This window comes from Vanessa cardui, chromosome 23, assembly GCF_905220365.1.
Source record: "Vanessa cardui chromosome 23, ilVanCard2.1, whole genome shotgun sequence".
Classification (NCBI taxonomy): Eukaryota; Metazoa; Arthropoda; class Insecta; order Lepidoptera; family Nymphalidae; genus Vanessa; species Vanessa cardui.
This window is the reverse complement of record NC_061145.1, coordinates 731,407-752,027: the sequence shown is the minus strand read 5'-3', so window position 1 is coordinate 752,027 and position 20,621 is coordinate 731,407. Positions and strand designations below refer to the sequence as shown.

Below are 20,621 nucleotides of genomic sequence, written 5' to 3'. Positions count from 1 at the left end.
CTTTGAAGTAAACAAAACCACGTATCTTGCTGTGAGGTTGATAAAATTCTAACTGCTTTTATTTGTGTCAAGTAAGACTATTATTTGTACCAAAATTTACTACGATTGATACTTATAGCATTACATTTTGATCTTTTAAAAAAAAAAGTGTCCAAATTTGGTGATCAATAAAGGATAAAATCTCAATGCCTAATTGATGATTTATCGCATTGGTGATGTATTATATATGTATATATATGTTCGTGGGCACTTCCCATCAGATGCTCCCTTCGCCCGTTATTTTAATAAAGATAAAAAGACAATTAGACAATACTCACTTTCCACTGAGGACTTGAATTGGTGACGTGGTCCTGGAGAGGGAAATAATTACTTTTAAATTTTTTATCACTATTTCTATTTCATGTATGAACTAGCTACCTGTCCAAGACACACGTGTAAAAAATAAGGTTCTATATATTTTTATTATTCAAGTTTTAAATGGAAGATTTCCTTAGAATATTTTTTACTGGCAAATAAATTCGAAATGCTCAACTTTCGTCTTCTATAATATGCATGATATAAATAACAATGATTTATCAATCAAATTAGGTATTAGGATTTTTAAAATTTTACCTTTTAAAAAATATTTTTTAATAACTATATGTATACAGTCGGGTTAAGAAAAGTTTTGTCACCTTAAGATCTATTTTCGTGTGCTCAGTATGAACGATAATCTGCTGTACCGATCAAGAATGACATATTGTATCGCAATGATTTGACGTTTAGATTCAAAATGTACTAAGAGTTTAAGACTTGATAAAGGAATGATTTTGAAAACTGACAAAGGTTTTCTTACTGTGACTGTACATTAATACAAAGTTTAGTGATAAATCTCTTTTATCTAAATATTATCCATGAAAAAGAGTTTATAGTGTGTAAAATACCTTTCTTCCTCTTGTTAGATTTTTTAAGATGTTCATATTGAACAAAGACTTCACCTATAAATAAAAAAGTAATACATTATCAATTATGAAAAAAGTGATTACTATATTCAAATATAGTAATATATTACTAACATCAAATGTTGAAAAAGAGTAGGTAACTACTGAGTTTCTTGCTGGTTCTTCTCCGTAGAATCTACTTTCCGAAACGGTGGTAGCTTCACTTAATTGTTAAATGACGAATCAAAAGTGCTTGTAAAAGCCTACTTGAATAAAGTTTATTTTGATTGATTGATTGATGAAATAAGTGAATATTTGTAATGCTTCGGCCAAAATTAATTTTGTTATGTTATTGGACATAGAATTTAACAAATTAAAATCAAATCAAATGTAATTGATTCAAGTAATTTTAATAATGAAGCGTTATTGAATCGTACATATATGAGCACTACCACAATTTCGGAAAGCAAACACCAGCGAGAAGAAACGGCAAGAAGATCGCATAGTCACTCATTATCACCTCCTGCCCTTATCCCAATTTTGTTTGAGGTCAGCGCAGGTCTTCTTCTTCCATACTTCTCTGTCTGGCGTCATCTCACAAGTAGTATTCCTTCCAGCCATATCGTCTTTCACACATCCTGACATCATTTCTTTGGTCGTCCCCTTTTTCTATACTCATCTACGTCCATACTCAAGACCTTCCTCATAATATGGTCCTCTATCCTTCTCTGACGTTTAATTAGTTAATTGATTAATATAATATGATATGATTAATTTACTCACCGTAAGGATTGACTGTAACAAAGTTTCATACTACAATTAATATTTTATATTTATTTAAAAAATGGTCCTAGATTATGTCCACAGTCTCACTCAAATAGAGTTTTTTGGTTATATACTTACCGTATCGTATGAATCGATTATTTTTTCAGAAGTATATTTACGGATCCCTTTTCATAGCAATGTAAATATCCTTCAAATTCTTTATAACGCTACCCTAATTTTTTACAAGTTTTTTATTAAATACCATTAATCTACACCTATATTATGAAGCTGAAGTTTATTTGTCTATTTAGTTACACGCACTAATCTCAAGAACTAATGGTCCGATTTGAAAAAAATCTTTTAGTGAGAGCTATTTATTGAATAGGTGTCACTATGTGACAACTATTGTTCGTCATATGGTGGTATATAACGCTACTCAATAGAGTATCTCAGAAGAGTATCAAAGGAAAATTTTGAAGAAAGAGGGGTATATTTTTGAGTTATTCCACTTATTGCGTCCGATTAATTTTCCCAAAATCATGTATAATAGAATCCGCTGTTCAAAGTCAGGAAGAATTGATCTGCTATTCTAAGTATGTAGAGCAAAAGGCCCATTGTCCAGAAAAGTCTACTAAATAATAATCCCACTTTGGAGATGAAACCATCGCCTCCAAACCGTTCCAAATATAAATAATCTTAATATAATAAATGCAAGTATCTCTGCTTGTCTATTGCTCTTAACCAAAGTACTGAACCGATTTTGATGAAATTTACTATGAAAAGTGTAACTATGAGGAAGAACATATTGCACCATGCATAGATACGACAAAAAAGACAAAATATTACAAAAAAAATAGTCCCACTAAATATACTCTTTGAGACATGACTCGCCATATGTCAAGTTTGACAGTGATCGGTCATACGGTATCGAGGGCTAGAGGAATCCCTCTATGTACCAAGATAGTATCTTAAAATAATATTCACCGTCAATATCCTTTATTTTTACGAGATTTTTTATTTCTATCGCTGAAACAGAAAGTTTCTGAATTAGTATGTACACTGGGTCTCATGGGTAAGCCACTCCTAAGTCCTGGCTTCGATTCCCGGCCGAGTCAATATATTTTTATTAGTTTTCTATGTTGTCTTGGGTATTTCTGGTAGTTACTTCTAATTTTCCATAACAGAAGTACTTGAGCTACTTACATTGGGATCAGAGTAATGTATGTGATGTTGTCCAATATTTATATTTATTTATAAACAAAGACAGCCTTAGTATTCAGAGAGGCAACTGCTCCAGCTTGGTACAATGCCATAAGACACTGTTGGACAACCTTTCATTTTTATGGCTATTGTACGTTTTGCTTTTGCAACTTTATCATTTTTTTCATCATCAAAAATATTTACTAATATTGCACAAAATTGCAAACTTAATGTTGGATATTTTCTATATTTATAATATAAGTAGACAAACGAGCAAATAGTCCATCTGATGGGGGTCATTACTGCCCATAAACATTGGCTATAAGAGTTAAACATTCCTTGGAAGAAGCATATTGTGTCTCTTGTGAATGTATTTACACTGGATCAAATACCCTTCAAAAAGGAACACAACAATACTAAGAGGTTATTAACCCCACCTAATCTAAGATTTACCTTAAAAATGGAAAATAGAATTTAATATTTTTGCCTATTTTTAATTTTACTATTAATGAAATTAATAATAGTTTACTTTTAATGAACGGTTCCATCATTTTCTCGACATTCTCGCGCCCGTAGCTCTGAATAAGTGCCTTTATGAATTCCTTAAATTCTACAAGCCATTGCGGTTCTGTGGATACAAAAAATATACAAATGTAATCCTTATATCTTAAGAGATAAGGGAAAAAAGACGTTTTAAGTAATTGGTAAATATAAATCGACCTTGCTCTGTGACCTTGAAATAAAAACTTTTTTAAATTAAAACAGTTGTATTTGTAAATGGGACAACCGACGGTGGGTGATAATTTATTATGAATATTGACATTATAAGAAATACAGTCTTTTATCGCCATTGCACTGCAGCAAGTTGCATAAGAATATCATAAGCTTCTGCTAAAGGCGAGAGGGGGACATTCGAAGGCTGTATTATAGTAGCGGCACGCTATGATGGCCGTTTTGACGTTTGCCCGCTCATGAAGTTTCTTATTTAATAAATAATTTCATCAAAGAGCAAATTGTTGTTCTTTATTGTCAATAGTGTCGTGCAGTTAGTTAATTTATCGAATGTGATTTCTAAACTACAAATATTAGGGTAAATAGAACTATTAAATTAATAAAGGACGATTATGAAATAAATGTGAAAATAGATAATATTTTAGAAAATGAACTTATAATTAATGTGAGTGACGATAGCAGTGAGAGTGAATGCAGCACTATGGACGACTCTGATTAAATATAGCAACTAATGTTTTTAGTTTCTTTTTTGTATCAATTTATTTCTTGTATGTACCTAATGTGTTTATAAAGTTATTCATTCTCATTCATCAGATACTAATTGCAACAAAAAATTGAATTAAATAACTTGCAAAAAAAAAAATTTGAATATATTATATCGATAATAAATTTACATTTCACATCACTTTTTTAATGTGTCAAAACGGCCATCGTATCTTGCCGTTTGTGTTAGGATAGATACCAGCTATAAATTGTTTAGCAACACTTGGCATTTATTTTGTAATTAAGATGAGTAAAGCAACGGAATGGAATTCAACAGATATAGATTCTTAAGAACTCCATTTATGGCAATGAAAAGGTTTCATAGGCATTTACTGGTCGCAAACCGTCGCTTACCATCAGGGTCGTTTTCGTATCTGCCTTCTTTTAGTAACTTAAAATCGAATTCGCAGTCCATTGTATATTTTTTTAGATATATAGTCCTAGTTAAACTTGTACCATCATAAAGTGCAAATATATTCCAAGCTAATTTACAATTGCTTACCTATGATATGACGACGACCTCCGTGGTCGAGTGGTAAGTACACCGGTTTTCATGGGTACGCCACTCCGAGGTCCCGGGTTCAATTCCCGGCCGAGTCGATATAGATTATCATTATAATTTTCTACGTTGTCTTGGGTCTGGGTGTTTGTGGTACCGTCGTTACTTCTGATTTTCCATAACACAAGTGCTTTAGCTACTTACATTGGGATCAGAGTAATGTATGTGATGTTGTCTCATATTTATTTATAACTAGCTATACCCGCCCGCTTCGCTGGGCATTAGTCGTAGAAAAATATTTTTTTAATTTATAATTTTGTAATTAATTACTGATAGAATGTACAAATAATTAAGAAACATGCGAGCTCTAATCAAATACTTAAAAATTATTTAATTTAATATTCGTCAATGATGTTCTCGATAGGCTGCAGATTGGTCATAACACCCATAAACTTATTTATCAAGATCATATATTTTTTTGAATGCGGAAACAGATATGATTTATGAGAATGTTTTTGTTGGTGTAATCTCGATGTAAAGTTGGTATGATGAAAATTTTAATTAAATTTCTATAGTCTAGAAAAGTTTGTATCACACAAAAACGTCCTCTATTGTCCGGTTCTATCAAATATCGATGTTATTACATTTACAACCTTGTCATCTGTATGTATCACGTAAATAAATGTAACCTTTGGCTTGCAGTTTTGATTGGTTGCATCGAATGTAATTTAATCGTTCGTTCTCGACCATAGCGTACATGTCAACAATGAATTGTTAAAACAGTTGACGATACTTCAGAATATGGTTAGATTAATTATCTCTAATTATACGATACGCATAAAAATCTAACTCTTCGATGTCACAGAGCCAGTCGTGAGATTATTTTGATACAGTCCGAGATGATATCCATCTTCTGCTCGCATAATCATAATTGGATAATCGTAATAATTGTCACACGATTGATATTTTTCAGCGAAACCTTGATTGTTTTTGTCTTGTGTGTTTAGTGACAACAATACCTCGTTATGTAATTTCTGTACCGACAATTACAACTGTGACTTCAGGAGCTATGGAAGCTTTAATACGCCTTTTATGCTCTGCGTTCTATCTGCATTGATAATTACTTTGAATCATTTGTTTTTTCACTTTCTAGAGCAGTTTTAGGCATAATCTTAAATTTAGCGATTATTTCTCGATTAGTTGTGGTACTGTACATGCATCGAAGATCAATTTTTTTCTACGTTGTCCGTGAAATAAATGTCCAGAGATTGGGGATTTTATTTAGATACTGGAAGAAGTGAACCAATCATATGATACACTTTAAGCGTAGACGCGAAATTATTGTATTGTACAATATTTGTTGCTCCAAAAGATGTCATTTAAAAGCATGAATTGTAATTTCTAATATACTGAAGGAAATATTTAGACTCCTTAATAGTTCCCGTAACGTAGGTAAGAAGAGGTTCTGGTGGTTCAACCAGTTGTGGTAAATACATTTTACCAGTGGAGTAGCATATACCATCAGTTTATTTAGCGTGACAATATGGGCATACTATATTCATTGAACCAATGATCACAACGGGATTCATCTTGTTATCATAACCTATATGGTAATTGAATGCTGATTTATTGAGATTGGTTCTAGTTCTTGACTTAGTCTATTTTAATCGTTCATCATCCAGTCATTGGGCTTGTCAGGTTTATCAGTATCTCTCGATAAAGATGCTTGTTCGAAGATCTGGAACTTGATCATTTCGTTGACTAACTGTTTTGGCAGCTCTTAAAGTAGAAATTCGGATTCTATTTGTTTCTAAACGTATTTCTTGTTGGTGTGTTGTTTCCGTAGCTCTTTTGGATGACGCTACGCATATATTGTTGATATTCCGATCTTCTATTTCTTCAATGGCATGGTGGTTTCAATTTATTTATTTATTTATTTATTTGTAACAAAATCAAAATTTATATAAATAAGTTGTTTTTTTTTGGTTATGTGTCTTACGTTTACATTTTATACTAAAGATTCATTGTTATTGGAGTTATGAGTATACTTACCAATAATGATTATTGTTTACTTTCTTATAATCAGAACAGCTAATCACTTCTTCCCATATATGTAATTTATAATAATTATCTCATTTTAAAATGACAATTATTATTGTTGTGATTATTTTATGTTTATTGGCATATGACGGAAATTAAGTTAGTTGTTATGCTTTTTGAATATATTTTCATTTTTTATTTCATATTTTATAATTATCGGTTGATCGGAATATAAGTGCATCGTGATACACGTAAGGGCCATCTGTTGGTTATTTTTAATGATACGGATGAAATAATTACTTTCTCCATAAAACAATAGATAAACATACCAATTTTCATAATGATCGATCAAATAGTTTCTGAGTTTATCGATGACACACATACAAAAACATCCTTTTGGCTATCTATATATACTTTTGTATGTATAGATCGCCTATGATTTGCGCAAGTACATATTTTTCCTGTATGCCAATTTTTATAAAGATACAGACACACAAAAATGGTGAAAATTAAGTCAGTCAAAGAACACAGTTATGACGAATTACGACAAAAATAAGTGTACAGACAGACTCTAGAGATTTATATAATAGTATAGATTTAGTACTGACGTGCGATAGCTTTATTATTAGCGTATTTTATGTATAACTTTGGTGTTTCTTTACCGATTTCTATGATTTTTTTTTTATGGAATCGTTAATACTGTTAACTTTTGTAATTTGGGATGATTGAGATGTTATATCGTAGGAATAGACAAATATAATCAGAAAGCTTCGAACTACTACGCTATTGGGAGTGACACGTGTTATTGTGAGTCAACCATAAAAGATAGACATAGGCTGTCATGGGATATTTTTTGTATAGTTTTAAGGAGAACATTTTCGTAGTACATGATTTCTGTGTAGCTTTAACCATTAAGGCTAAACACGCGACGGAAGCTCAAAATATGGGGTAACTTCTCCCGTTTTTCAGACATTTCCCTTCACTGCTCTGCTCCTATGGACTATTTAACGTGATGAAAAGTATACTATAACCGGCTCAGGAGTATGAATAATAATTGCACCAAGATTCGTTAAAATCCTTCGAGTAGTTTTTGTTTCTATAACGGTTATATGGACAGACAGACACAGACAGACAAAAATTTTACTGATTGCATTTTTGCCATCAGTATCGACCCCTGATCACCCCCTGATAGTTATTTTGTAAAAATATTTCATGTACAGAATTGACAACTCTACAGATTTATTATAAGTATAGATTTATAAAAAAATATATAATTTATGATAACGTATAATTAAAACACTTACCGAATTCAAGACCTCGTTTGTTTTCTAAATTCAAAATAATTAAATTAAACACAAAATAGGAACAGTCATAAGTTATTACTTAAAAAAAAAAAAAACATTTACCTTTTTTATGTTTACTGGATCTCAGAACTGGTACGAAGTCTATATCTATAGTGCCTAAAAATAAATTAATGTGATACAACAACGGAACCAAATTAAACGCTGTCAACTGAACCGGCGTTCAATCTCAACTCGCATAAATTAAAATTCATCGAATTTAATTACTTTTTCGGTAGCGAACGACGCTTTACACGTGAGTCGTTTGATAGTTATTGCGAATCTTGATACTTGCAAAAATAAATTGCACAGTTGCAATAGTGATACTAAATATACTACAGAATTTGTTTTTTTACTACATTACATTAGAGACTTCTTAAATTATTAGTGTTTCTTTACTATATTGTTCATGTACTATATACACAAACCTTCCTCTTGAAACACTATCTAATAAAAAAAACCCGCATCAAAATCAGTTGCGTAATATTTAAAATATAAGCATACATAGGGACAGACAGCGGTAAGCGACTTTGTTTTATATTATGTAATGATGATGATAATACAGCGCTTTTCCACTGAACTACATATAACCGCTTTAATTTATAATAAACACATGATAACAGTTTCTTCGACGTTTAAGACGTCATTTTTTTACAAATTATCGTGAATATCGTAGATGATCAAGCTCTCGACCAAGGTATGTCGTTAATTTGCCGTCAAAAGTTGATTATTTTGTTTTTCTCCTCGTATGGTTGAGCATTAGTGCTTTATCATAAAATTGGTATACCCAAAGGAGTTAATTGTAAATGTTATCAACCAAATGAAAAGTAAACTTTGACGATGATATATTTAAAAAAGCTTTCGTGTAAAATTTAATTTTTCCATTTATGTCTATTTACGGAGGACCCATCCAGATAGGAAGTTTTTTTCGTCCAAAATACTTTAACGTTAAATATAAAAATGATATATTTCATCCACAGAAGTTTTTTTACACGAACTTTTTTCATTACAACTATGTAAAGATACTTTTGTTTAGAATGGTCACCAGGATTGAGGTAACCAGATATACTCAAAATTAGCAGGAAGGCAATGTTTATAAATTAATAAATGTTTGTAAATATAAATCTAAAAATTAATGTCTGTAAATATAAAACGGTTTTATATTCGGAAGAGTAAAGGTACTGCTGAATCAGAGACACAAACGACTTATTATATTAGTTCTCAAGATAGATTTTCCATTTTAGAAAATTATTAAACGTCCTTATATTGTATGTATATCTAAGTAACCAGTTATAGTAATCCATAATAACATTATGAAGCAAAACAATTAGTTTGTTTTTTGAAAACTAAAGTTGAAACTTGTTTTTTGCTATGAAAATATTAAGACAAACTTATTTACAGTAAACAAGTCAAAAACTTACCGTTGTGAGCCACTGGAATGAAAATAGCCAAATTTAATGATACACAAATACTATTGAAATGTATGAACTTATATTATTATTATCATAGTCAATTATTTATGATGTTTCTTGTATACAAATATCAAGAAAGTTATGTCAAGGTAGTGTTTTATCTTTAATTATTTATATTGAAAATAATCGTTCAGTTTAAGCGTAAATCTCACGTATTTTCAATAAAGTCAAAACGTGTATTCATTAAAGTATTAAACTCATACCTGACCATAAGTGCAGAGGGGGGAACATACCCAATGTTTTTCTCAAAATGTTAAGTACTTAGTCCAGAGAAATAATAAAATAAAAGATCGTTCGCTTAAACTGGAGTTTAAACTTAAGTTTATTTCCACGTGCCCTAGAGCCCAAGAATGGGCCAAGACGGCTTCGATTGCACTTGCATATTTATGGTCAATCTAAAATCGATTCGTAAAGAAATATCCCGGACTGATAAAAAAACTCAACGAGATTGATGCTGGGAAATATACGCAAAATTCCGATTGCCGTACCTAAGGTACCTAAAATATATTTTTGCCATTTTCTTTCTGGTATTTATAGTTTAACGAAAGAGACAGCCCAGTAGTGGGACATTTACAGGCTACTGTTGTAATGCCCGGCGAAGCGGGCCGGTATTACTAGTACTTTTATAGTTTTCTTTATAGTATTTTTAATAATTTGGATCAGTGTTTGATTAGTAGGTTGTTTTATCGTATTATTTTTGGCCGTATGATACCTACCTTTGACGTTGAGCAAAACATTCTCTGCAGTTTCTGTTTCTGGAAAAATAATGTTGGGTGATCATTGATATATTAAATATATTGTATATTTCCTGAAAATTGTTCATGGAGATACTGGTAGTGTAAAAATAATAAACATCGGAATGTAAAACGTTACTTTTGAAGACGAACTCAACGGTGCAATTAAAATTGTACAATATAAAGATTGGCAACACTAAATATATTAAGTATGTGTAATGTTATCTAACTTAACATTTCTAGCATTTAATGAAATCACTTGTATTGAATAATCCTCGTAGTTATTACTTTCTTTATTTATAAAAAATATTTAAATCGTCTTTATACATTTTAGTCTAGGTAAACATATACTATTTGGATGTGTTGTGTATATATTTAGATGAGCTGGCGCACCAATGACCGTTCTGATGTTCTTTCTTGCAGTTCAAGTTTGCCCCATACCAAATTTCATCAAATTCGGTTGATTTGGTATTGAAAGAGCGACAGATAGACAGAAATTCAGAGTTACTTATATCACATTTATAATATAAGTACAGATAAAACGATAATCATAATTTATCGAGGAGTTGGACTATGAACAAATCTGTTTCTTCTGCTTCATTCAACAACTCACTGATTTTCGTAACTTGAAGATATTTAATTGTTGATATTTGGCGATAAGCTAACTGTGATTGGTATCATTATTGTTCTTTTTACTTTTAAAACGGTACCCGCTATTAAATGTGAAGAAAATATAACATACAATTGTTCAGATCAATACACCAACTTTTCCCCTATTCTTAAATGCATCATAATCTTATGGGACAAACGAACGGTTGAAAAGAGTAGGATTAGAAAAACTATTGTATCAATTACGTGCTTCCCAAGGCATGGGCTACAGCGCCTTTCAAACACCAGTTACCAAGGATATCCCGATATTAAAACGCAATAAATTTTATTGTAATACCTTCGACGAGTTTTTCAATATGCGTCTTCGCGTCTTGGTATCCATATTTATTGATATATTGGTTGATACCCGCTCGCAATTTATTTGACCATGGGAGTTGTGATGATGCTTCTTTTCCGCCTCGTGGTGCTAAAGAAAATACACATACATGTATAAATTAATTATTAAAAAAATATATATGTCGGCGCGGAGCCACGAATTTAAGAAAAACACGTGTCCAGAAATGATTATTTTAATAATTTAAAACTGTTTCATTGTTAAATGAATAATTTTTAGTGAATTTTGAAATGTTAAATTACTCTGAAATATTTTAATATTTGTAAACAACTGTTATCTTGAGTGAATAAGTCTACCCACCTATTTTTGTTATAAAAGATTAAGCGACCGCCGGTATCGACAGACTTGGTCGAGCCGTCGGAGCGATCGGACAGTCTCATATTGGAATAAATCAGAGAGGATTATTTCCTGAGTTTTATTTCATACCACCGAAGATGGTTAAAGATCGAAACTCTGACAGTCGTGACGTCAGCTATGCTGACGTCATGTTTTTTAAAAAAACGCGCTCGGGCATGCCTTCTCCGTTATCAGAAGTGGGATCGGAACAAGCTCCGATCTCTGCCACGTCCTCATCAGCTTCGGTTCTACCTGTCATATAAGGATCGCTACAAGACAGAACCATATTGCGAAGTGATAAGAAGATCTCTAAGCACTGCACACTTACTGCCTGGTGTAATGGGGCCCATCTATATGGGAGGACTGCTAACCAAGAATCCAATAAATCATTCATCAGCTCCAAGGCCGACTAGTGCGGGAGTGCCCACTTCGTCAGTACTTGAGGCGGCTACTTTCTACAATTAAGAACAATACGCTTCAAGGGCATCCTCATTTGCCATGCTGTTCATATGTGTGGCACATCTTAATAGAAAAATCAACAAGTGACCATGTGGATCACGGAGATCATGGATATCATGGGGAAATGAGACACTAAGATAAACAACACGTCAGGAAACAGCCAAGCAAATGGCGAAGTAGTAAGAATTATTACTACCCTCAAAAACGAGTTAATAAAAATGAAGAACTATGAGACCGAACAGTGCATCTAGTTTATGGAGCTGCACCACTCACTTATTACACAAAGAAAACATTGCGTACCACCTGAACTTCTTAAACCTGATCGACATCAATAACCAAACAGAGGACATAACGAATTAATCTTGTGCGGAATAGAACAGTCGTCGCTTCTACTCTCAAAAATAAAATTAATTATTTTCAGCATAAACATTAAAGAGTCCACGTAACCACCATTACTTGATGTGATTAATTAATTGTGTTTTTCGAGATTTACAGGTTTCATACGAATAACATCGCATCGCACCGCGAAGGTGGTCGGCAGAGGGCGCTCGTGATCAGCTTCGTCGTGCACCACAACGGGCGACCAAGAAATACGACTGGTGCAGAGCACGCACCATCCTGCAGAATGTCACTAATAACACAACTACAGCAACGAATGACTCTTGTTCGAAATATAACAGTCATCTTTTCTATTCTCAGAAAACTAAAATTAATTATTTTCAACATAAAGATTAAGATTCCACGTAACCACTATTACTTAATATGACTAATTAAGTGTGCCTTTCGAGATTTACAGGTTTCATAAAAATTACGACAGTGGAGAAGGTGGTCGGCAGTGGGCGCTCGTGATCAGCTTCGCCGAGCACCACAACCAGAAACGCGACCGGTGCAGAGCACGCACCGTTCCGCAGAATGGCCGAGACAGCGGGAGTTGCCATCCATATCACAAGCTGGTCAGTTAGTCCCGAGCTGGTCAGTCAGTCCGAGTGGTCAACATCGACGAGAACTAATCATCGCATAAAACTGTGAGGCAAAATTTACTTATCTTACCTCTTAAAATCTAAAAAGAAAAAGAAATAAAAAAGAAAGCAATAACGAAAAAAAAAAAATTATAATTAATTACCATTGAGATTCCTCATGCAACCATAACTAAACACGTACACTTCGGTTTAAAAGTGATACCTCTAAGCTAACCACGTGTTACCCTCGTACTACCCACGGGTCCTTGATGTATCCAAAAGTGAACCATGAGATACCGTTGGGAGGCGTTGTGGAGCCGTGGTAGCCATTTATATACCGTAATCTGGAGAGTGATACCTCTGAGCTAACCACGTGTTACCCTCGAGCTACCCGCGGATCCTTGATGTATCCACAGAGAACCATGAGATACCGTAGGGAGACCTTGTGGACCGTGGTTAGACATGTATACACCACAGATCTACGAGAACCTTTAACAATTATTATGACACAGTTATGAGCATAGTATGCGTAAAATCTGCCCATATTTATTATAATAAAGGTGCATGAGAGATTTCTTTGTGTACTGTTTTACAAAACAATTATCAAAGGTCAACATGATGTGTTGCTTACAGATACCTGCTTCAAAAATATTTTGATTCGCAGATTTCCAATCGCACAAGTTAGGCAGGTGCAGAGCGCGCACCGCCTGTCAGAATGGCCGTGTCGGCGCGGAGCCACGAATTTAAGAAAAACACGTGTCCAGAAATGATTATTTTAATAATTTAAAACTGTTTCATTGTTAAATGAATAATTTTTAGTGAATTTTGAAATGTTAAATTACTCTGAAATATTTTAATATTTGTAAACAACTGTTATCTTGAGTGAATAAGTCTACCCACCTATTTTTGTTATAAAAGATTAAGCGACCGCCGGTATCGACAGACTTGGTCGAGCCGTCGGAGCGATCGGACAGTCTCATATTGGAATAAATCAGAGAGGATTATTTCCTGAGTTTTATTTCATACCACCGAAGATGGTTAAAGATCGAAACTCTGACAGTCGTGACGTCAGCTATGCTGACGTCATGTTTTTTAAAAAAACGCGCTCGGGCATGCCTTCTCCGTTATATATGATAAAATAAAAAAAAAGAATATTTACTGTTTCCGCCCGGGATCGAACCGGGGGTCTTGTGCGTGTGAAGCACACGTGATAACCGCTACACTACGGAAACTTGACAGACTCACATGAATATTAACATCAATTACGAAAATCAAAATCAGTACATTTTTGTAAGCTATAGACATAGCGTTATTCACTTCTAGTACTTTATTATTATGACTCAAATAAATAAAGTTAACAAAATAATAACTTAAATATATATTTTTATTCATTCACTCGAGAAGGCGAACCACTCCACGTCCAATTAATATTTTTAATGTATACCTAATTTTACAAATATAATCATCCATTTTGTATTTTTTGCTTTATCTAATCATAATTTCACACACACATAGATATTGTGAACACACAAGCATTCTAATCTATACGTATAATAAAATTGGTCTGTTTGTAATATTAACTCAATGCATAGGTCCATGGTACATATACCAAAATAACATTTTTTACAATTTTTGTCTGTCTGTCTGTTTGGTCCGGCTAATCTCTGGAGTGGCTAGACCGATTTTGACGGGACTTTCACTGGAAAACTGCTATAATGAGGAGTAACTTAGGCTACAGTAATTTTTTTTTTTGTTAAATTCAAACGCGTACAAGGTCGCGGGCACAGCTAGTCTTATAATATTAAAAGTTTAAGTCATTTTTTTGTTCCAGTGCACTACGTTACGATAACTGCACATAGAAAATTAATTACGGTCTTATTAGCAGAAATTAAAGATGATTCTTAATTGAAATTAACTAAATTGGTACGATTTAACAAAGAATTGATTTTAGAGGGATTTTTTTAATTGTGTTTGGTTACTTACGTGATTTTAGTGCTGATTCATTAATTAACCCTTTCCCTCGTTGTACAATGCCTGATGAATATAATTAATTTATTATCTGTTTTGAAATATGTGATGTGAAATGTTATCGATACAAATACAATTTTAAAACACTGTTAATGCAGCGAAATCTTTTATTCCCAATTCCTAAGCAACGATTTGCTTTGTTATACGTGTATGTATATGTTTTATATATATTTTATGTATGTGTATAGTATGGCACAACTTAGATGTAGCATCGGCGAAATTCGTAAAACCGTTTATTGCCGATTTACAAAACCAATAGAAATAGCTCACTGCCGCGCTATTCGACGCTATTCGTCGCCATTGATTTTCGAGTCAGTTCAACCCGAGAAATCGACGTGTCAAATTGACGAATATATTAGGTCATATGATATTGTAAGTTATTACGTTTGTGTAAAGATCATATTCACATAAGAAATAAATATTCATAATTTGGGATAGCGTACTTAATTCGAATGTGATCGGTTTTACGAATTTTGCCGATGCTACATCTAAGTTATATCGTACTATAGAACATTGAAACGTTTTGTAACAATGTTTTTGAATGATATCTCGTACCAATATAAAACGAATCGTTTCTGAAAAATACTAAACAAATGTGAAATAGTAAAATTCGATAACGTCGTATCTTGCTGGATAGATTTAGTTTGCGTTTTAGGGGTTTGGTTGTCATGTCTTTACTTGGAGTTCGAATTTTCTTCATACCAAAATATCATAAAATTCGGTTGAGAAGTTTGGTAGTGAAAGAACGACAGACAAAGTTACTTTCACATTTATAATTTTATTTATTTTATTTGAATACTTTATTGTACACCACAAATTAAACAAATTAAGCCTTATAGTAAGAACATATAAAAAAGATAGTACAACCGGCGGTCTTATCGCTTTAAAGCGATTTCTTCCAGACAACCGAGGTGATATGGAGTAGTAGCCAACAGAGAAATGGTAGGTGGTGTAAAATAGACTACATGCATAGATACAAATAATATAATACATAAATAAACTACTACATACATATAGCTAGGTACATAAATACACATAAATATATATAATATTAGGAAAGAAGTATAGATTGCTGTTTGATAGGTCATGTCGTGTGCCAGAAGGGCACACATAAAGCCTTACCAACTAAAAACAAAATAAAACAAAACAGTTCACGAACGAAGATAACAATACCATAATATTATTGCTTACCTGGTCGTCGGTTGAAGCTCTCATCATCTGCGCAGTGTAGGAAGATCTAAATGAAATTCTTTATTTAAATTTAGATTTATTACACAGAGGAGGAGCCTATACGTAAGCGCGTCATGAATATTTGGGTACAAGATTTGTATACGTTGTGAATATAACAAAATATAAGTGCAAACCAAAATTCAAAATCTGACTTCGGAAAATAGACTGAAAACAGGGATACGAGAAAATAATCTCCTTCGAAAATCTTAATTATGAAATTATGTCATTTTCAATTTAATAAGAGGATATTGTGTTCTTTACAGGATAGTACCATAGGTATTGTTTAAGAAACAATTTGTCATCATCATCATAACATAGTATAAAACAAAGTCGATTACCGATGTGTATCCTATGTATGCTTATATCTTTAAAACTAGCGATCAACTCCGGCTTCGCACGGGTGCAATTAAAATTATAGTAGAAGCTAAAATTATCAGTGTTTCTTTGCTATATTGTCCATTTATTATACAAAAACCTTCCTCTCGAATCAGTCTGTCTATAAAAAAACGTCATCAAAATCCGTTGCGTAGTTCAAAAGCTTTTATACTATGTAGTGTTTACACAACAGATTTTGATGCGCTTTTGTTCAATAGATAGATTGATTCGAGGGGTTTGTAGGTATTATACATGTAGAATATAGTAGAGAAACACTGATAATTTTAGAGATTTTTAAAAGTTATATTTTAAATAAAAAAAATTGCGCTTAGGTTCATTGCACGTAAGCGAGGCGCTGACGGAGATAGACGTGTTTCTTTTGAGCTCTGTACATCTTATTCGAATAATAATAGTAAAAGTTATAGTATAATTGTAAAATCTATTTGATTGACTGTACTAATCAGCAAGTTAAGTGATAAGTGGCAAAACTTAGTGTGATACAAACAAAAAGTGATGAAAATTGCTAAATATAAGCTCACTACAAAGGGATTATTATAATGTATGTAGTGTAAAATCTAACAAAGTACGCTGCTATACCCTCCTTTTATTTATTTATTTGTTTGTTAAAATCGCTAATGACTCTATAGTAGGACAAATTCACCGTTTCAATTATCAAACGATTGGTCCTACGGTGCGATAGTTAGGTGACAACTCGTAGAATCAGAGTTCAAACCCTGGCGTAACCTCAACTTTTTCTTTGTTTTAAAGTTTTCGCCTTATCGAATTTAAATAGTGGGTCTTTGTAGCAATTATTGAAACATGGCTGACAAACGTATAAATTGTGGATGTTGTAGTTTAAGTTCAGACGAAGATGAACACATCATATGCTCAACATGCAATGTAGCATATCACTGTGGTTGCTTGGGTGTTAAATTAAGTACTGGCAATTGTAATAATTGGATTTGTCCAAAATGCAATGGATCAACACCAAAAGGAGTCAGACATGATGAAACGCCTGTGCGACTAAGTAATAACCTTACTAAGGCAAGTGATTGTAATGTCACCAAAAGACCGCACAAAAGACAGGCGCTTAGTTCTCCAACGTCTATGAATGTAACTGCAGCCGTAACCCAGGAACAAGTACGTGTTATCGTGAGTGAAGTTATTGAAAAGGAGATGACCACTCTAATAGAAAACATCAACAAAACAATTTTATCCACTGTTAGTACTCACTTAAAAAACATAGAAACCAAAATTGCAGATCTACAGGAATCCGTGTCATTTATAAGTAATCAGTATGATGACATAAAAAAACAAGTCAGTACATACTCTGAGTTGACTATAAAATTACAACAGGAAAACCAATCTCTTCAATCTACTGTTTTAAATCTTACAAACAGAATAAATCAGATTGAACAAAGATCACGAGCCACCAACATCGAAATCCAGTGTGTACCGGAGTCGAAAAACGAAAACTTAATCAAAATCGCAAAACAGCTGTCAAACGCCGTTGGTTTTGACCTTGACGACAGCAAAATTCAGAATTGTACCCGCATCGCAAAAATTGATTCTAGTTCAAAGCGACCAAGATCTATTATTCTGCAGCTGAGCACACCGTTATTTATTTATTTTATTTAAAATTCTTTATTGACCAACAACATAAGTTGTGACAAAAGGCGGACTTAATGCCTGAAGGCATTCTCTACCAGTCAACCTTTAGGCCAAACAGAAAGTCATGAAGGCGGTAACAATAAATTTTATAATAAATACGATAGTAATAATAATAAAACAAGAACATAGAGGTAATATTGTATATATGCATAAGAATACACATTTATAACTATATATACATACATGATATAAAATAACAGAGTTGTAATAGAAATTATAAAAACACAGCGTAGTGAGAAAAAAAAAGAGAAAATTAAGAGAGGTTTTTAATAAGATGATCCTGTAAACGACGCTTGAAGAATGTCTTAGTAGGAGCCTTTCTAATTTCTACCGGAAGTTTATTCCATAATCTGACAGCTTGGACAGAGAAAGCGTTAGTTACGAAACCAGAGAAGTGACAGGGAAAAGAGAGAATGAGAGAATCAATAGAGCGTAGCTGTCGATCGTGATTGTCAGAGAGAAATTTGAATTTATCTTTTAAGTAATCAGGGGAAAGAGGGTCAAAAAGAATAGAAAAAAGAGTACACAGTAGCCGTAAATCCCTGCGTTGGCGGATAGGGAGCCATTTGAGTTCGGCTCGACAATGGGAAATGTGGTCGAATTTTCGAAGGCAGAAGATGAAACGCAGGGAATTATTTATGAGGCGATCGAGTTTATTTAAAAAAAATTCGTTGAGATCGACATAACACACATCAGCGTAATCGATGATCGGGTATATAAGGGCTTGCACTAGCAAAACTTTGGTTTTAATAGGGAGAAAATTTCTAAATCTATTGAGACACCTTAAGGTAGCGGTGACAGAGCGACTAACTTCATTAATGTGCACCTTCCAGCTCAAAGTTGAATCAATGTGCAGTCCGAGATCTTTAACATTTTGAGAGTAAGGTATGATATTGTTATTAAACACGATATTTGGCAAAGAAGAAATATCGCACTTGGAAATGATACGCGAACTACCAACAATGATCGCCTGACACTTAGCTGGATTTACCATGATACCATATTTATTAGACCAGTCATATATATAAGTAAGGTTTCGATTAATTTTATTTACAGCTGAATCGATATCCTCCAACTTAGTAGGAATATAGAGTTGCAGATCATCGGCGTAGAAATGGTAAGAACAGTCGATGTTATAAGTAAGAAAATTTATAAAAATAGAAAAAATAATAGGAGAAAGGATGCCACCTTGCGGCACACCAGCAGATAGATCAAGCCACCCGGAAAGAGATTGATCCAGCCTGACCGCTTGCTGGCGGCCGCGAAGATATGAGGAGAACCAGTCCAGAGCTGATGAAGAAAAGTTTAAATACTTAAAAATGGCAAGAACAATATCATGATCAACCAAGTTAAACGCGTTAGAAAAATCAATGAGGACCAGTATGGTGATCAATCTATTCTCCATACCAATCCGAATATCCTCAGTTACTTTGAGAAGAGCAGTAGCTGTACTATGGCCTGGTCGAAAACCTGACTGATATGAGCTGAGAATATTATTGTTATAAACAAAGGAAGAAACTTGTTGGTAAATACTTAATTCTAAGACTTTTGACAGGAAAGGAAGAATGGAAATGGGTCTGTAGTGATTTAACTGGGAGAAACTGGGAGAACCGTTAGTTCGAGATCAGCTTTTAGCAGCCGTTATTAAATTCAATAAAAAGAATCCCTCAGGAAAATTAAACAGTTCTCACCTTGGTATTGGAGGAAATATAGTACCTGTATATGTATGTGAACATTTATCCCCAGCCAATAAATTACTTCATGCTGCTGCAAGGCGCAAGTCTAAGGAACTGAATTTCAGGCATGTTTGGGTACGGAGTGGGCGCATATATATGCGAAAAACGGACAATTCAGACTACAAACTTATAAGCAATATGGACTGCCTTGATAAGTTAAATTAATTATTCTTACCTATTTTAATAGCACGCATATTGGTTCAAATTATTTTAAAATTCAACCAACTAAATATATATTACCAAAATGTTAAAGGCTTGCGGACAAAAACTCATGATCTGTATAGAAATGTTTGTTGCAATAAATATGACATCATTGTATTGACTGAAACGTGGTTAAGTAATAGTATTTTGGACTCTGAAATGTTTAGCGCTGATTATAATGTTTACAGAAGGGATAGAGATAAGTTTAACTCTAAGAAAAAAGACGGAGGAGGGGTATTGGTTGCTGTATCAAATAGACTAAACTCTCGCAGAATGGGCCTTTGGGAAAGTACATGTGAAGACTTATGGATTGTTCTTGATATAAGTAAATCTATTAAATTAGCTATTTGTGCAGCCTACATTCCTCCACCTGTCAAT

At 33.3% G+C, this 20,621-nt stretch overlaps 1 protein-coding gene and 1 non-coding gene across 2 annotated transcripts; both read right to left on the bottom strand.

Moving 5' to 3' along the window:
* Nucleotides 1–2,604: 2,604 nt before the first annotated feature.
* On the bottom strand, nt 2,605–20,236 carry LOC124539607. Its single transcript, XM_047116902.1, has 10 exons — nt 20,218–20,236; nt 19,495–19,596; nt 14,986–15,036; nt 11,192–11,320; nt 10,228–10,266; nt 9,461–9,472; nt 8,106–8,159; nt 8,004–8,027; nt 3,415–3,513; nt 2,605–2,711 (listed from the first exon to the last, which is right to left on the bottom strand). Exons 1-10 carry the CDS (start codon nt 20,234–20,236, stop codon nt 2,620–2,622), a joined length of 621 nt encoding a protein of 206 aa, XP_046972858.1. The 3' UTR covers nt 2,605–2,619.
* Nucleotides 14,162–14,234, bottom strand: Trnav-cac. The gene has a single exon. It is a non-coding gene; the product is annotated as a tRNA-Val (tRNA).
* Nucleotides 20,237–20,621: the final 385 nt, after the last annotated feature.